General features: G+C 38.7%; 2 protein-coding genes across 3 annotated transcripts in view; one reads left to right on the forward strand and one right to left on the reverse strand.

The window, feature by feature from the left end:
* The window catches only part of DNAJC24 (DnaJ heat shock protein family (Hsp40) member C24), a 40,661-nt gene extending 36,668 nt beyond the window's left edge, over positions 1–3,993 (forward strand). The window contains exons 3-4 of the mRNA XM_082485680.1: positions 2,049–2,117; positions 2,996–3,993. Coding sequence (XP_082341806.1) covers positions 2,049–2,117; positions 2,996–3,120 — 194 coding nt within the window. The 3' untranslated portion in view covers positions 3,121–3,993. The remainder of the gene's footprint in view (positions 1–2,048; positions 2,118–2,995) is intronic.
* A 976-nt stretch (positions 3,994–4,969) lies between these two features.
* IMMP1L (inner mitochondrial membrane peptidase subunit 1) overlaps positions 4,970–16,094 on the reverse strand; it is a 37,247-nt gene continuing 26,122 nt past the window's right edge. For both annotated transcript variants that reach the window (XM_082485160.1, XM_082485159.1), the window contains 2 exons: positions 9,925–10,035; positions 4,970–5,144 (listed from right to left, as the gene is read on the reverse strand). In XM_082485160.1, coding sequence (XP_082341286.1) covers positions 5,076–5,144; positions 9,925–10,035 — 180 coding nt within the window. In that variant the 3' untranslated portion in view covers positions 4,970–5,075. The remainder of the gene's footprint in view (positions 5,145–9,924; positions 10,036–16,094) is intronic.

Raw genomic sequence — 16,094 nt, forward strand, 5'->3', positions numbered from 1 at the left:
TGTAAGTATTAACTCTTCTCTTTTTTTTCCCCAGTTATACATAAGGATAGTTAAAATGCAAGGGGTTAATTTCATTACTGGTACATTACATTAATACTTCTACTTATGATACTATACTTTTAAAACTGATAGAGCTATGAAAGGAACAATTTAAAAAAAAAAATAGCCCAACAAAACAGATTGGTTAGATTTTACAGCTAATTTAAATAATTGGTCACAGAGATAGCTGTGATTACCTGTTGCTAGGATTATACTTTCATAGTTGCCTTAAACTTCTTTGCAACAACTTACACTGCTTTGTCGTAAGTTAGGAGTCTTACTTGGGAACAGCTTGCTTTACATAATTAACGCGTGAAATCAACTAATAGAATATTGATGTATGTCTGTTCTGAGTCACTGCTCCACTGTTCAAAATCTGGTATCAACTTTGAAGAGGAAGGTGCTCGCAATCAGAGGATGATGTTTGGCAGTAAAGAAGGAAATACTCCATTATCTGATCAGATGAAGGTTGGAGATGGGCAGTTTTTCCGGGGTGTTATAGGAGGAGGTAGCTGGAAGTCCCTTATTTCTACTTCTCGGTCCAGAGCAAAGAGCAGTTACGTAGAAGCAGCTGGGAACCACTTAGATTCCCTCACAATCGAGTGATTAGGTAGGGCAATCTCTTGGGAATTAAAATAACATAACATAATCGGGATCTCTGACTTTTCAGCAAGTGCTTAGTGAGTAGTTCTGGAATAAGAAATTCTTTCACTGCCAACTTACTTTTCATAGAAAGCCGTAGACAACACTGTATGCTCTACGTAATGTTGTTTGACTATAAAACTTTTAAAAACTCACCAAGAGAAGGAACACCTACTTTGTCAATAACAACCTGACTTAAACCTTAAATAAGCACTAGACTCCTGAGTCTTGCCAAATCCAAGGCATTTCTGTGTATGTGCTAAAGATCAGCTTTCAGGCATTTCTCGTTCTTTAAAATACAGCATCTGGAGAGTTGGAGCTTCCAGGTGTGAGGCAGCAGCTGGAAGGTTTTGTGTAGTAAATTGTAAGGGGTTTATGTCCTTTTTTTTTTTTTTTTTTCTTTTTTTTTTTTTTTTTATATTACCCTTTATGGCTTCACTTGTAACTCTGTTGACAAAATCTTATATTGTCGTGTTAAAGAACTTTTTGGTGTACAAAGTTCACACTTATGAGTGTGCTGTCACACAGTTTGCATCTGATAATCTCGATTGTATTGAATACTTTTCGTTTCATGCTGTACTCAAAGTTGGAAGAATCTGGGGGAAGAAATGGCAACAGATCTCAGGGGCGTGGGCCAGAACTGACCTTCTGTCTGTGCTGAGACTTTATCATTAAAGAACACTTGGACTAGTCTTCCCCTAAAAGTGTTTTTCATTTATCTTTTGTTAGGAGTATCTTTTTGCAGGAATCTTGGTGGTGTTCTCACACACAAGCCTAACATTTACTTGGTGCTTAATGGGATGGGTTTATTTGGCTTCTCCTTTGTAAAGGAGAGTAGGTTGCCTAAGAGAGATTGTGGGGTCTCCATCTGTGGAGATATTTAAAATCTGACTGGACGTGGTCCCGGGCCACCTGCTGTAGCTGACCCTGCTTGCGCAGGAGGGTTCGATTAGGTGATCTTGAGAGGTCCCTTCTTACTTCAACCATTCCATGATTATGTGAAAAGTACAGGTAAGCAGACAATTCACAATTTCAGCTTGTGGAAGTGTAGTTACAGCCAGGCTTTTAAAAGGCACTTCTATCAAAACAAAAGTTTGTCCCTAATTTCACATAATTGTTTGGGATGTGCAAAAGTACTGGTTTCAGTAGCGTCTTAATTTCAGTAATACATCGTCACCATTTACTTCTCCTGCTACAGCAGGACATTTGCCAGCTTATGCGGAGATACAGAAACCAAACGTGGTCTAGGTGTGACTCTCTAGTAGGGGCCAGATTGACTGCTGGGTGTATTAAACTGTTAATTTATCAGGAAGAAATAAGGACCTGTATGTTATCAGGGTTGAATGTCTGTCATGTTTTCTTTATAGAAGATAATCTGACAAAAGAATGGCCACTACATGCACAAATTTATCTTGAGGATATGTCCTGGAATGAAGGTATGAATGCCCTACTCCTTGTTCTCAGTGCCTTTCATTTTCACTGCAAGTGTTTTCCATTTTTTCTGCATCTTATACCATTATGTTGTCTTATTGTAAGTTCTGGTTTTTTTTTATTTGCTTCAGATTTAGCTATTCTGTTTTCTATGATTACCTGAATCGGAATTTAACTTTCTTTGATACTTATTTTGCATTCCTTCTTCATCTACTCCCCGTCCCCCAGCTTGCAGTACCACTTTTCATCTCAATCTCTTCTTGTAGCGTAATTGAGTATTCAGATTTGGAGATTCTTCCCTCCTTCTTCTCTCATGCATCTTCTCGCTCTTTCTGTGATGGTAGAATGCAAGTTTTTTCATACAGATTTTTTTTTTATCTGACAGTGTGTTACTTCCCTCCTTTATATTACTCTAGCTTTTATCCTTTACTTGCTTTTTGAATGAATGCCTGATTTTTGTTTACTGATTTTTTTTAAGATGTGGCAGGAAAATTCTATCTACTTTCCTTTCTTCTGTTTTATTTTTGTTTCCTGGGTTAGCAGTCTGTTTTGGAACCGTCCTTGATACGTCATATGTATGACTAACACCCCTCAGTTTTTTCTTTTAATATCTGTCTGTTTCACTGATGTGCACCTTTTTATTTGCTTTTTTTAAAGAGACTACACTGACCCTGGCTGTTTGGCATAAGAATACCTCACAGTCACCAAAACATTTTAAGATTATAGTTATTTTTTGAGCAAGAAAGGGTAGCACAGGTACAGATATTTACAATGCAGCAGTGGGAGGTCATTTGTTATTAAGAGCAGCTTTGTGAAGAAAATCCAAAATAAATTCTTGATTCTTCTCAAGCACTAAAGGCTTTTTTGTTTTCTTTTTTGGCAGATGAACAATGTTATACTCTTTCATGTCGATGTGGTGGGAATTACACCGTCTTCAAGAGTGAAACCAAAGATGTATCTTTGGTTTGTTGTGACACATGTTCACTTGTCATCGAGATCCTTCAATGATTGTTTCAATCAAGCACATTAAGAGTTACAAACTTAAAAAGACTGGACAAACAGGGCACTGCATCTGCTAAAGAAATGTATGTTAAAGAAAAGGGGGGCACTGCAAGAACAAGTTCAATCAGGCTTAAGAAAGGAAGTGTGCCCATTTGCTAACATAGCTCTGCAGCCGTGAGGCTTGGTTTTTTTTTCTTCTGCAGCTAAAGAGCTAGTTATTAAAAACCTGCGCTTAATATTAAAAACACTAAGTTCTGTACAACTGGAATACATCTCATGATCTAAATGACGTTTTTTCCCAGCAAACAATGGAGTAGCTTCTTTCAATCTCAGTCTATATCAACTATACCTTGGGCCCTACCTCTTAGGTTAAATCCTTTTAACAGCTCAGATGACAAAATTTAATCAGGAGGCATAGATGTGAGAATGCTTTGAAGATAATGAAGAGTAAGGGGTATTAATGGGAAACAGGAACATTTTTGATTTTGATTTGTGCTAAATATTTAACTTCATTAAATACTCACAAGGACTGGAGCCTTGGAAAGACGCAGCAGAGACTTGCAGATGTAACAAGCTGGTTGTCTGGGTACTTGTCCTGGTTTGAGGTAAAACAGAACCAATTTTGTTCAGTAACTTCGCTTCTTAGCTGGGCCTCTCTAACTACTGAAATTAACAGACAAATTGTACAGAAAGTGTTCACTCCCAGAGTGATAAGCCCTATGTCTATAGCTGATGCCCAGGCACGGTATGCAGAGAGGCTCCTGCTTATACTCAGTGCTATAACCCCCAAGGGCAGCCAACTTTGGCATGTGCCCCGTTGGAGGGTCGGAAGCGGAAAAACATAGTGGGGTCCCACCTGCAGGGAGGAGCGGACAGGACAGGTGACCCAAAACTGACCAACGGGGTATTTCATCCCATCTGCCTCATGCTCAGTATAAAAGCTGAGGGATCAAAGGGTCAGCGCTCTTCCTTCAGTGGCCAACATCTGAGGAGGACTCTGTTCATCTGCCTGTGATCCCCATCCTGAATGCAGATCCGGAATCCAGTTCCCATCCGTCACTGAGTCCAGCCTGGGACTGCCCCAGTGCCAGCTGGTGTCGTGACTGTCATGTCAGGAGCTTGATACGGTTTTGTATATATTTTTCATTATTTATTTTTATTTTATTATTAATATTTCATTAAAGTAGTTTAGTTCCTTCTAAACTCATAAGTCTCTTTTTCCTCCTCTGCCTCTCTCTTTGAAGAGGGGTAGAGGGGAGCGCATATGTCAGTCCCATCTGGGGTCCCCTAGGTCCCCAGTAGCCGATTTGGCCTAAACCACTACAGTACAGTGCCCGTACGCTGGCCTGTAACAGTGGCATCTCCAGTAACTTTTTCGCTTGGAGCAGAAGCACATTTTGAATGGACTCTCTCCATCATCTAAACAAATGCAGTCTTCATTCTTTAGATGAAAACTAACTGAGAAGCTGTGCTCTGGGCCCTACCAGCTGGCCAGTCCACTGGGCCAAACTAAAGCCAGTTTAAGGAAAACCCTACAAAACACATACAAGTGACTGGCAGATCTGGAACCCCACTGGTACTGTTTTCAGTTCCAATCCTTACATGCCCCACTACTTGCTAATGGAGGCATAGCCTATGTGTGGCTCCGGATGTGTGACAACATAATAGTGCATTGTGCCTTTTTGATCCCTTGTTAACGGTCAATGCTAACCTTGGCTTGTAGTAAAAACCAGAACATTCTGATAAACTTAAGTACTTAGTGTGAATAGCCAGAGGAAACAGAGTAAGACGCATTATCATTTTTGTGATGACAGCAGTGTATCACTCCCATTTTCAAGTTAGATGTATTCTCAGAAAGAGACATATTTGTCAAGTAATACTTGTATTTATTCTAAACAAAAATAGTTGCATTGATTTTAGTAGAAAATATTATGAAAGCTGGCAATAGTCACTTAAATCTTTTAATCATCGAGAAACCTATGGCCATTGGGGCTTGCACGTAGAAATCCAAAGTCATTCAGAGGCCATATCTGTAAAATAAAATACAGTTACAAGAGATTTTAATTAGAACTCAAAGTTCAGTATTTTCATTTGTTAGTGTTGTAATTGTTTCATAAACGGCGTAATTTTTTAGCTCTTTGGTTGCCAGGGTATGGGAACTTTTCTTGTGTTAGTTTTACCAGGAGTAATAAATACTATATATCCATAGTGGCTGGAGACAACATGAATTTGTACACAGCATGCTTTGCTATGGAGAGCTTCACAAACTACCTTTTTTTTTTTTTTTTTTTTTTGCAGCCTTATACATTCCTAGAAAATATCTTTCAAATTCAAAGTTTTCTAGCTTGTAAACCTCTTAACTTAACTTAAAAGACAAAGTACATATTTTTGATCCATCTAGAAGAAAGAATACTACGAACATCACCTCCCTGTGGAAGTAGTTCTGTGAGGCGTACATTTGTATTTTCAAGGTTGGCATTTGAACTGCAAACACCAAACCTTGGGAAAAAAATTCCATAGGTTTATAGGTAAGCTTATACCATGCAAATAGGTATAAAGGGGTGGAGTACCTGCTACCATCAGGGGCTCCCAGCCAAGGGGCTCCTCTGAGAAGGGGACTACCACGTGGAAAAAGGAGCACAAATCATGACCAAGTACAAGCACAAGTGTCAGAGAACGATGCTTAAAAAGTAAGAAAAGACTTTCTCTCCAGAAATTAACTCTATAGCTGTTCATACTACTGAATGATCCCAGGAGTACTTTCCTCTGAACATTCACTAATTACATGTAGGCTAGTTTTGGATGCAAAAAAAAGTTATAGGGAATCAAGGACATTCTTTTACACTTTGTCCTTTGTCTCCCTTGACTGCCTGTGTCTCTTCGCAACACATTCTTTCAAAGATGGCACAAGGGGATCAGCAGGAAGAAGGAAAGGAGATGATGTTGAAGAAGGTATGCCCTCTGTGGCTCTAATCCCATAAAAATCTCACAGCCCCTGCTCAAGATGAAGCAGCCTCGACAGAGAAAGATGATGCACTACCTTGTTCCCAAAGCATCTGTCAGTGTGATGTTTATCTTGTTCATTTTTCCTTAAAATCTGATTTTAGGGAAGGTATGCAGTCACCTTCCAGGAACACCAACTTACTCTTTAACTGAGTTCAGGGCACATCCACAGCACAGAAAGAGCTTTTGCTGCTTTCTTTGTGGAGTGAAAAAGTAATTTTCTCAGTTTAAAAGAGGAAGCACAGTGCCAAGGTTCAATATTTCAAATGCCATGATTTGTCCCCAGACAATGACAGAGGAGGCGGAGGCAGTTAAGGATGGCTGTAGCATCAGCTTACTACTAGAATGGGGCCGTGCACTGCTCGAAGCTCCCTAGGCTTGCCTCACTCCGGCCCCGTGCAGCACTGTGCTAAGTTGCCATCAGTTGGATTGTGCCCGGGCCCTCGCGAAGACAGAAGGATGAGTTATTCCCAGGACCTCAAGTTCTGTGTATCTAAAAAAAGCTCAAAGCTCTCTTGTGCAAGTATGTTAGAAAATACATGTATTTTTTGGCACGTGCAGTTAGGGAAGAGCATGAGGAACAGCTGCAGAAATACATAGAGGTAGAGTCTTGTCTCTCTCTGCATATTAGCCAGTGAGCTATTTTAAGTTCCACACCAATTATCATAGAGATATGAACTAACAGCAGAAGGATATTTGTGATCTTGGTTAGAAGCAAAGCCACAGAATTTAAGGCTCTCTAGAGGGCCTGTGCTGGCCGCAGGCTGCGTGTCAAGTCTTTGTTTGGCCTCGAAGGCAGACAGGAGTAAAAGGGAATACGAATATCCCATATTACAAATAGAAGCTGATCTGAGTAAAGGCCCGGAGAAGGAGTTTCTTAGGCCACTCACTATGGCACAAATCTCATTTCAGGCAACTCGGATCACACCTATTGCAACTTGACTTTCTTCCAGTGAAAGTAATCAAATTTGGTTTAAATACTGTTTTGACAATTTAGTTGCAAGTTCATCACAGTAATCTTAGTGGTAGGAGTTAGAATGAAAATTCTGTTTTATCTAGTCTGTGTGCAGGAGAGAATGTGAGAAACAACATTCATGGTTGGAAAGGAGGTGGACCAAGCCACCTCTGTGAAACAAAGACACGCCACTGTGTGTAGTAATTCCCAAGTCTTTGAAAGTTATGACAGAAGTTGACTGTGACTTGTTGGTGCAAACTGGCTAGTCCAATTAGCAGCTATTTCCTCTTCGGTTTGGCCTACATAGATTTGATCTGATGGATGGGGGATAAATGGGGCTAACTAGCTCTTTTGAAGATACACTACAGGTCTATTTTCGACATGGAGCCTAAGTCCTGGGAATGCACAGGATATCCTATCTAGGACAGGATGAAGCCTGAGTTCTGTCAACGTGGGGACTCCCTAGGCTCTTGCTGAATTTGCAGCTACTTTGATTTCAGTGGCCTTTTTACAGAATGAACTTGTCTCTCCGAGTGGCAGTTGATACGCTGGCAGGGAGGAAAAGGGGCAAATATAATCAAGTATCATTATTTCCGTATGGGTTAAAAACTGGTGCACCAACATTGAGAATCTTAGGTCTAAACTTCACAGGTAAGCTACAGAGAATTAACATTGATGTTTTGCCAAAAATAGGTTGCCTAAACAAACTCAGTACAACCTCTCTCCTATTGAAATCCGTTACTTCCAAATTAGATTTTTTTTACATCCGTTACTAAAAACGTAACTTCGCATTCAAAGGCACCATTACATCTGCTTCTCCAAAATCCGCTTTAAGCTTCCGTTCTCGAGGCAGTCAAAGGTTTTTCATGAAAGAGAAGCCAAACCTCTACTAGACTACATTAAAAAGCATATATAGGCTTCTTGGCCAGTGGTCTACTAATTAGCTACCATCACGCGGACTAGCCGTATTCTGCTGCCTCTTGCCGTAATGTTCAACAGCAACACACAATAGCAGGATGTTTGCATTGTAATGTGAATTACCATAAACAACCCAAGCTATAAACACTCATTTGAAGAATAATCTCATTTTTGCTTTTGTTAGGCACCGTATACTTAAATCTCATTAAAATGTTAATAATCACTGCCCTATGCACCATCGTAAAACAGCAGCTATAAAATCTAGTTAAATCATTCTTTTGATTAAGCATCAAGTGATTGCATACTGTTTTTAAACAGACAACATTCTCGAATCCTAAAGTACTACTTCAATATGTAATATCTGTGTGTACATTCCATTCATTTTACGGAGTTCACTGCTTGCCAAAGCTAGGGCTCAGTCCTGGCAGTCACCTCACAAAAGTCTCTCAAAATATCTTTCTTCTTGTGGTACAATCCGGACACAAATTTATTGCTTTGGAGAGATGCTGTGAATAAGTATGGCTGTCCACATACGTAGGTTCTTAATATACATATTATTTGCTAAAAGTCCCCTTAAAGTAGTAAACAGCAGGTTTTCTATACTAGTATATCAATTGGTGAATTTATTTGTTTTCAGTTGGATTATTAATAGCACATTCTTATTAAGAGGCCTGTCAGCATATTAGCCTCATTTGTGTTTTAGCAGTTAATAATCCAAGCTAAAACTTGGGTCATAAAAATAGCCCTATTTAAGAATCAGCATTTTTTCCTCTGGTGTACATGGCTGGGCAAACAGTACAGAGGAGGAACAGAGCACTCAATAAACACTAGGGAAGAACTCAAAGCAAATGCTCTCCAGAAAGAACAGAGGTCAGACACAACTCGGTGGTGGGGCTGAAGGGGACATGTTATTTGAGGTTTAGTAAGCAATTAGTGATTACGGGCAATAGCTGCGAGGTTTTTTGAAAACTCCTAAGCTGTGTTCATAAAAAGTGTAAATTAAGTATATAAAACTTTGTTAAATTAGAAAGATCTAATCTTCCCTGTGCGTGTAATACAGCTGTGCTAAATTATGTTTCTGTGGATTATGTGGAGAACAGTTTTCACAGCCTTTTTTTATTGTTCTGAATGGCACCATTGTAGCTTTGTAAAAGCTGGTGCATAAGTCTATAATAAATACATACTCCCTTGTTTCTAAGAGTAAACTTATGGAGAGGAATTTGTCTTAGTTTCTTCTTTTTGGTAAATGAGTAAATTAATAATGCAGATAATATGAAAAAGTAATTTACTGTGAAATAAAGCTGTAGAATTCTTGAAGCAGAAGGAGAAGGAACCATGGAGGTTTATACAATACAATATTAATTCAAAGCATTTTTTTTAAATAAAAATGTGTTGGGCAATTGCATTGGCACAGATTTGACTGTAGTGCCAAGGCTTTTTCACAGACTTAGTTTAAAAAGCAGCAAGGCCAGTCTACATGTCTGAAGTATGTATGTATGCAAGTCCTAGAAAGAGAACCTTTTCCTGCATCCTTGTTGTTTCAGCTATGGAACTACACTTCCCAAATTACAGTAACAGTGAAATATGGAGCTGCCCTTTCCTACCATTTTGCAGAGGCAAGAATCAAACGAAGGAGAGAATGTATATCCGGGCAGCAAGGCGTATGTGTGCCTGCGTATGTTATGTTTTTATCAGGTTTGGATTTACTTCAGTTTTCAGAGGCAATGACCGCTCAAAGAGTGCTGCTCAAAAACAAAGGTCCTCCCTCAAAAAACCTCACCATTGCTGAATTGTCCTTTTACAGCAAGTGGCCGGAGTGCTCAAGCTTTCCTTTACATTTGCTTCGGCCAGACAGTTAGGGAGGCAAGTTTTAATACCTAACACCCAGGCATTAAAAATGTATTAATGCAACTATTTTTAGATACTATGTATACCTTAAAACAAATGCGTCCTCTTATCAGTCCGTAAGGAACAGGTCCGTAGCACCTGGAATCTGTAGAATTCCTGAGATTATCACCTTCTAACCAAACATGTCCTTTAGGCACCTATGATTAAGCAAGATCGAAATGTAAAAACAAAATGGAATAGAATGGTATTAAGCACAGTTTGCCTTACAATATATTTTCTGATCTACGTGTTCTGTATTTCATGACTGTATAACGAACTAATTTTTTATTGAATCTTGTAAGACACAGTGCCAGATTTGGAGGGATGAGGAGGAGTGCTCCAAAGTATCTGTTCTATCATGTGCTCAAAAAACAATGGTTTGCAACAAAAAATCCAAAATGAAGATGTAAGAGGTTAGACCAATGTGACAGGGTCATTAATTTAATAGACTTCAAAAGAGGTCATTAGGATGTTGACTGAAAATCTGCCCTCCTGTCGCAGTAACAGCATGAACAGGGCAGCCACACACTCATCAACATCCTGGGGCCAGCACCAAGGCTAGACCTGTTAGTAGATTCATGATGAACTAACTGGTAATTGATTGTGACATCAATTACGAATAATCTCATCATTTTATCGGAGTAGGCTTGTCAAAGTTCTAATTAAGATCACAGTTCATTCTATGTGCAGGCAGAATCCACAACACATTATATTGCAATAATGATGATCACAAAACAGCAAATCCCTTTTTATAATTTGAAAATTAATGATGGTGACCTTATACTATATGACAAAGACCTTTCATTGCCTATATATATTATGCATTAACTATATTACATACCATAGATGCATGGCATTCACTGACTGACTCAACGACAAAATGAGAAATAGCAACCTAAATAAGAGTATAAAGCTTTCATATATGAAAAAGTTGCTACTATAAGCCTTAAACAAAGATTTCCACTTGGAATATACAACAGTATTTTGATACATTTTTATAAAAACATTCGGATAGATATAAATAACCTCTTACAAGTTACCAAATAAAATACCTTTTTCTAATCTGCTTTTCTTCCTAAAATTCTAAACCAGGCTGAAAATTTACAAGTAGCGATGTTTCTCAATCTATATATAGTATTTAACATGGACTTTAAGTTAGCGTACATTTTTCCAAACCCAAATACTATGAAACATTACTATGCACACAATTCAGAGAAAAAAAATAATTCAGGAAATGAAATAAAAACCCACCAATTTCAAGTGAAACTCAAGAGTTTTAGCAGTATAAACATTAACGTTTTAGAAATAAGCTACATAGACTCATAAATACAAGAGTCTACATATACCGAATTCAAGGATAACAGACAAAATAAAATACCACTCTAGTAGTAAACTCTGGATGTAAACCATTAAGGATAAAAACAGGTCCCCCAGATAAATCTTTGGGGAAAATGCAGTTGAAGTTTAATTGTTGGTCCCTATAGGTATCTGGCAAGGTGACGCCCATTGGGACCCTTGTCTTTGAGTAAGGCTTTTAGGCTCTTGCTTAGTGATGCTGCCACTGCCTGTTACCAGAGCGGGGTCTGCAGATAGCACGCTACCCCGGAGCCCCTTCGTTGAGCTGTAGCGAATGTATAAGCTACAGATGAAGAACCAAGATTGTCTCCGACAGTGGCGAAGGGAGATATTCATCATGGAAAGCGTGTGTGAGCCTGTCCATCTTCTCCCAACCCACCCCGTGTTTCTCCGGTATCCAGTTGGGTGCTTTAGGCATGTCTGAGGGCACGCTTCCCTGCCTCGTCATTTGAGAATCTATATGTGGAGCTGTAGACCAGCAATACGTCTAAACCCTTTTGAAACCTACCGATACGCCTTCCATAGTCTCTCGTATAAAGGAGTGCTGCCTGCTTTGTTTTAAACTGATCTGCTATTCCTTTCCTCCTTGGTCTCCCAGTCCTTCAGTACAGGAATTCCATATTCAGCTATTCTGCCACCTCTGTTATTTGGGAGGCTTATCAGATTGCTGGCACGTGCATGGAAGAGCTTTCTCCAGGAAAGCCAGTTGGTTTCAGCTAGATGACTTTGGCCCTCATCCTACCCTAGCAGCTTCGCAAACAAAAAAAACAACGAGAAGTCAATTTAAAATAAATAATTTTTTTTAAAAAATTCTACCCAGAGTCAAATGACCTGTGTGGAATGTACAGCTCATCACATGTGAACATATGTTTTTGAACTGCCCCTATTTGAGAATATACTGACGTGCCTGTTTTCCTCAAAAATTCTGTGGAATACAGCCTATTTAGAATGTCCACCAGCAATTGTCAGTGGAGTTGGATGTTCATCTTCACTTATTTGCATAAGCATTCACTGTGTCCATATCTTAAATGAGTTTGTCTTCCAGGTGCATATTGCAATGCAAAGCAGCGTTCTGACCTTTCTGGTGCAAACTCTCCTGTCCAGCATCTACCCGAATTACAAATCAGACATCAAACTACTGCTACTGTGAAAGACTAGCTCAGCAAAAAGGAGAAGCATGAATTACTATGAAAAGAAGATTTTTCTTATTAAATAAAAAAAGCAAACCCATGTTAACATTTCACCTTTCTGAAAAAGCATCACTTCTTGCAATGTGCTGTTTCACACAGGGGACACTACCAGCTCCCGGTCTACTTTACTGGTTCCCGTTCTTTCTCACATTTCCCCAATTCACAGGAAGAAAGTGAAGCTCATCTGTTGCTATGTGAAATAAGGACCCACTCATAACACAAGGATATCCAAACAGTTCTAGACCTTCCCATGTTTCTTCTATGCTCCTAAAGTATACAAAAATACAACAAAGTGCTTTTGCCAGCTGTGGCATATCACTTACTACTTCTAATACTACTAATAGTTACTTGTCTAGACAAGATGTTCATAGTTTGCATTCCAGATAGAACATTTTCAATAAAGTATATTCCTATATCCTGAAATTCACCACTTATGGTAACTTTCATAGTTTTCTGTAGGGTATGTGTCGTGGTTCTTTGTTGCTGGCTGAGGCCAAACCACGACAGTATGACAGGACCCTATACCTCTAAATTTGTCATTAGGAGTACTGTCACAATGTATGATTCATCTAGAGATAATACAGTGTAATACCTTTGTATGGTGCCTGTCCATCATCTAGGCACTTCACTACAACCTAGAATTAAGACAAGCAATAAAAATCACATGAATTACATGAAAATGTAAAACCAAATACCAGTGACAGGCCGTAATCATTAATTAAAAAAAAAACAGTTGTTTAAATTGTTTACACCCCTTTGAAATACAGGCTAAAGCCAGAATCCTTCAAGGGTTTATGCACCAAGCTATTTCTAGACCACATCACTGATTTCAGTGGGATTACTCACACTGAATAAAGTTAACTTTGAGTATCAACCTTTGCAGAATCGGGACCCAATCTGAAATGCTTCAAAGCAATGCAAGGACAGTAGCTGGGAATAAGATACATTTTTAACCAAAGAAAAAAATTAGCTATTGAAAACCTGTATTTGTAGTAAGAATATATTAATTATACAGCAAATAGGCTGCTACTGCCAAAAATCCCAAGGCAATGGGAAAGCCACCGGCCTGACAATTCACAGCGCTGCATTTTGGTATCTGCAGGCCATGGACCACGGGCCTCTTAGACAAAATTAATTGTATCTAAAACACTAAACTGAAATCACAGTTACCATTACTACACACAGCAAGACTGTGAATACAAAAAAATACTGACAAGTGTGCCAAAAGCATTTAACTTAGGCTGGGCAGCATTTTAGTTCTTTATGCGTAGGCCACTAAGATAAAGTCTCACAAGCCCAACAACTGAATTTTCCCATAACGAACCAGTGGGTCAGACGCAAAACCAGCGGTTCCACAGCAGTGCAGGTTCCCGCAAAAACAGGCTGCCTGCGATCGGCCGCAGATCGGCTGCAGATCGCAGATCGGCCGATCCCTTTGCCTCAGCAACCCTTGTGCCTCCGGTTTTGTGCAGATTATCTGAGGATTTATTTCCAAGGAACAGCAGTTCTCAGGCAGACCCGGTTATCTGAGGGGCAGCTTTATATGCATGAGAATACGGGACACAGATCAGACACACGGCTTCTCCATTCCAAGGCTCTGGGGGCTCTCGTGCAGGAGCAGACAGACCAGCAGAGCAAGATTCACCTTTAGAACAACTCAGCTTGTAGCAGTACCTTATTCTGTTTAGCTCAGATAAATAAGCATTTTCCACTGTGACAAACTGACTGAATTTGCAGGGCTGCTCTCATTTACTTAGTGGTATAGCTAAAGTGGCAAAACTGAAGGACAGATTTGATGCACACTTAATAGCATAAATCATTAATTTACATAAATGGGCAAGGGAGGATCGACAAAAAAAGACTTTCTTTTGGTCTTTTTACACGATGCCAAACTTTGTTCTTTGAGGAATCTCACTAACTTCAAAACCCAGAGATGAGATGCCTGCATTGCATCCACTGGCATACTAGAAAACTAATATACTGCAAATAAGATTAACAGATCAAATGATCTGCCTCAAAAATACCCCCAAACCCAACTAAATGAAAACAGGCTTTTTTCGTTTGTTTTGTTTTGTTGGGGGATCTTTTTGGTTTGTGATTTTGGGGGACCTTGCAGGGGGTATTGAAGGTGGGTAAACAGGAATTTTTAGTAAATAAGTGCAGAATTATAAACGTGAATCTCTTGCGGTCTCTCCTTTTGGAATTCCGAGCAGTCTGTATTTGTCAAAGAACATCAGCGTGTACAATCAGCTGGGAGCAGATGAAGTTTGAACTTTTGTAAGGTCACAGGTATTCACATCACCTCCAGCAATATCGAAGTTTCAAACTTAAGAAGAACTTTAAATCGTTCCCATCTTTTCTTTTCAGTTCAGAGGCTTCCTTCTTGAGCTATGATAAGAACTAATCTCGGTGCTGGACAAAAGAATAAAGTCTGCAAGTTCTCATCTATCCCTACTAAGGTCTATTTAAGTGCCTCCTACTTTGGTGCAAGCAACAAATGTAATTGCTTCATGGCCTGCGGGTGTTCATTTAACAAAAGAAGCTTTTGTGAATAAACCACAGGTGTTACCTTTCTTGATTAAAGTGAAATATGATGAAAGAATCTACAATATCAAATGACAAATTTACTAAATACTGATTAAATGGCCTTATTTAAGTAAATTGCATCTAGTTAGGATAAAATATACACCATAGAAATGCGGGAGTTTGTTTTAGCGCTCTATGCTTAAAGTCTCTCATAACTATTCCTTCATCCTTTATTTATTAATTCAGAACCAAGAGTGAATAATGCTTAACAGATACTCTTTTTTAATGATCCAGTTGCTCTAGCCACGATTCCTGTAGGCTTATCGTAAACGTTGTCCATATTAAGGTTGCTATCTATATAAAACCCCAAAACAGTAATTAGCTCAGTATTTTCAAAATCAGCACAAGTATTTACATTTCCTTTTTTTGTGCTTAAAAAAAGCTATGAAATGGTACCAACCACATTGGAACTTCAACAGTACAGCAGGTCTTAAATCGTCTCCTAAGTATCACTAAAAGGCTGAATGACCTGGAATTTAATACTTCTTAAAGGAATCTAACAGAATGAATTTACCTTAAATTCACAGGTACTTCCAAACAGTTTAGCATTTTCCTTTTACTTATTGAACACTTTAAGATGCTTTATGAACACGACAAAATGTACTTGGCCCAGTTTGTTTAAGTACACGTATTAAAAAGAAGACATTATGAATTTGGGCCACATTATTATGAGAAAAGACAACGATGAAACACTAACAGGTTTTTATACAGAAATTAAATTCACTGTGATGAAATACTTATGTTATGAATACATTCTCTGTATTAAGTAAGTCATCAGTTGTTTTAAAAGAAATTTTATAAAAAGGTAAGATACGAAGACTTGTCTATCTTTAAGTTTTTAAATGAATAATTAATCAATATTAAAATCCCATAATCTTCAACGGTAGCAAAGTTAACTCAAATCCTACAAGGAAACTAAGGTACATTAACTTAGATTTGAATTTGTGTGACATTTTTCTCTATCATAGAAGCATACCAGTTGAGTGTTGCTCTTAAATAAAACATTGGGGAAGCTGTTCGAGTAATGTGTCAAAGCATTCACTGGTTATTTGAATGTTCAGGTATTTAACCATTGTTGTGCCTTC

This window comes from Vanellus vanellus (genome assembly GCF_965231255.1).
Source record: "Vanellus vanellus genome assembly, chromosome: 6".
NCBI lineage: Eukaryota > Metazoa > Chordata > Aves > Charadriiformes > Charadriidae > Vanellus > Vanellus vanellus.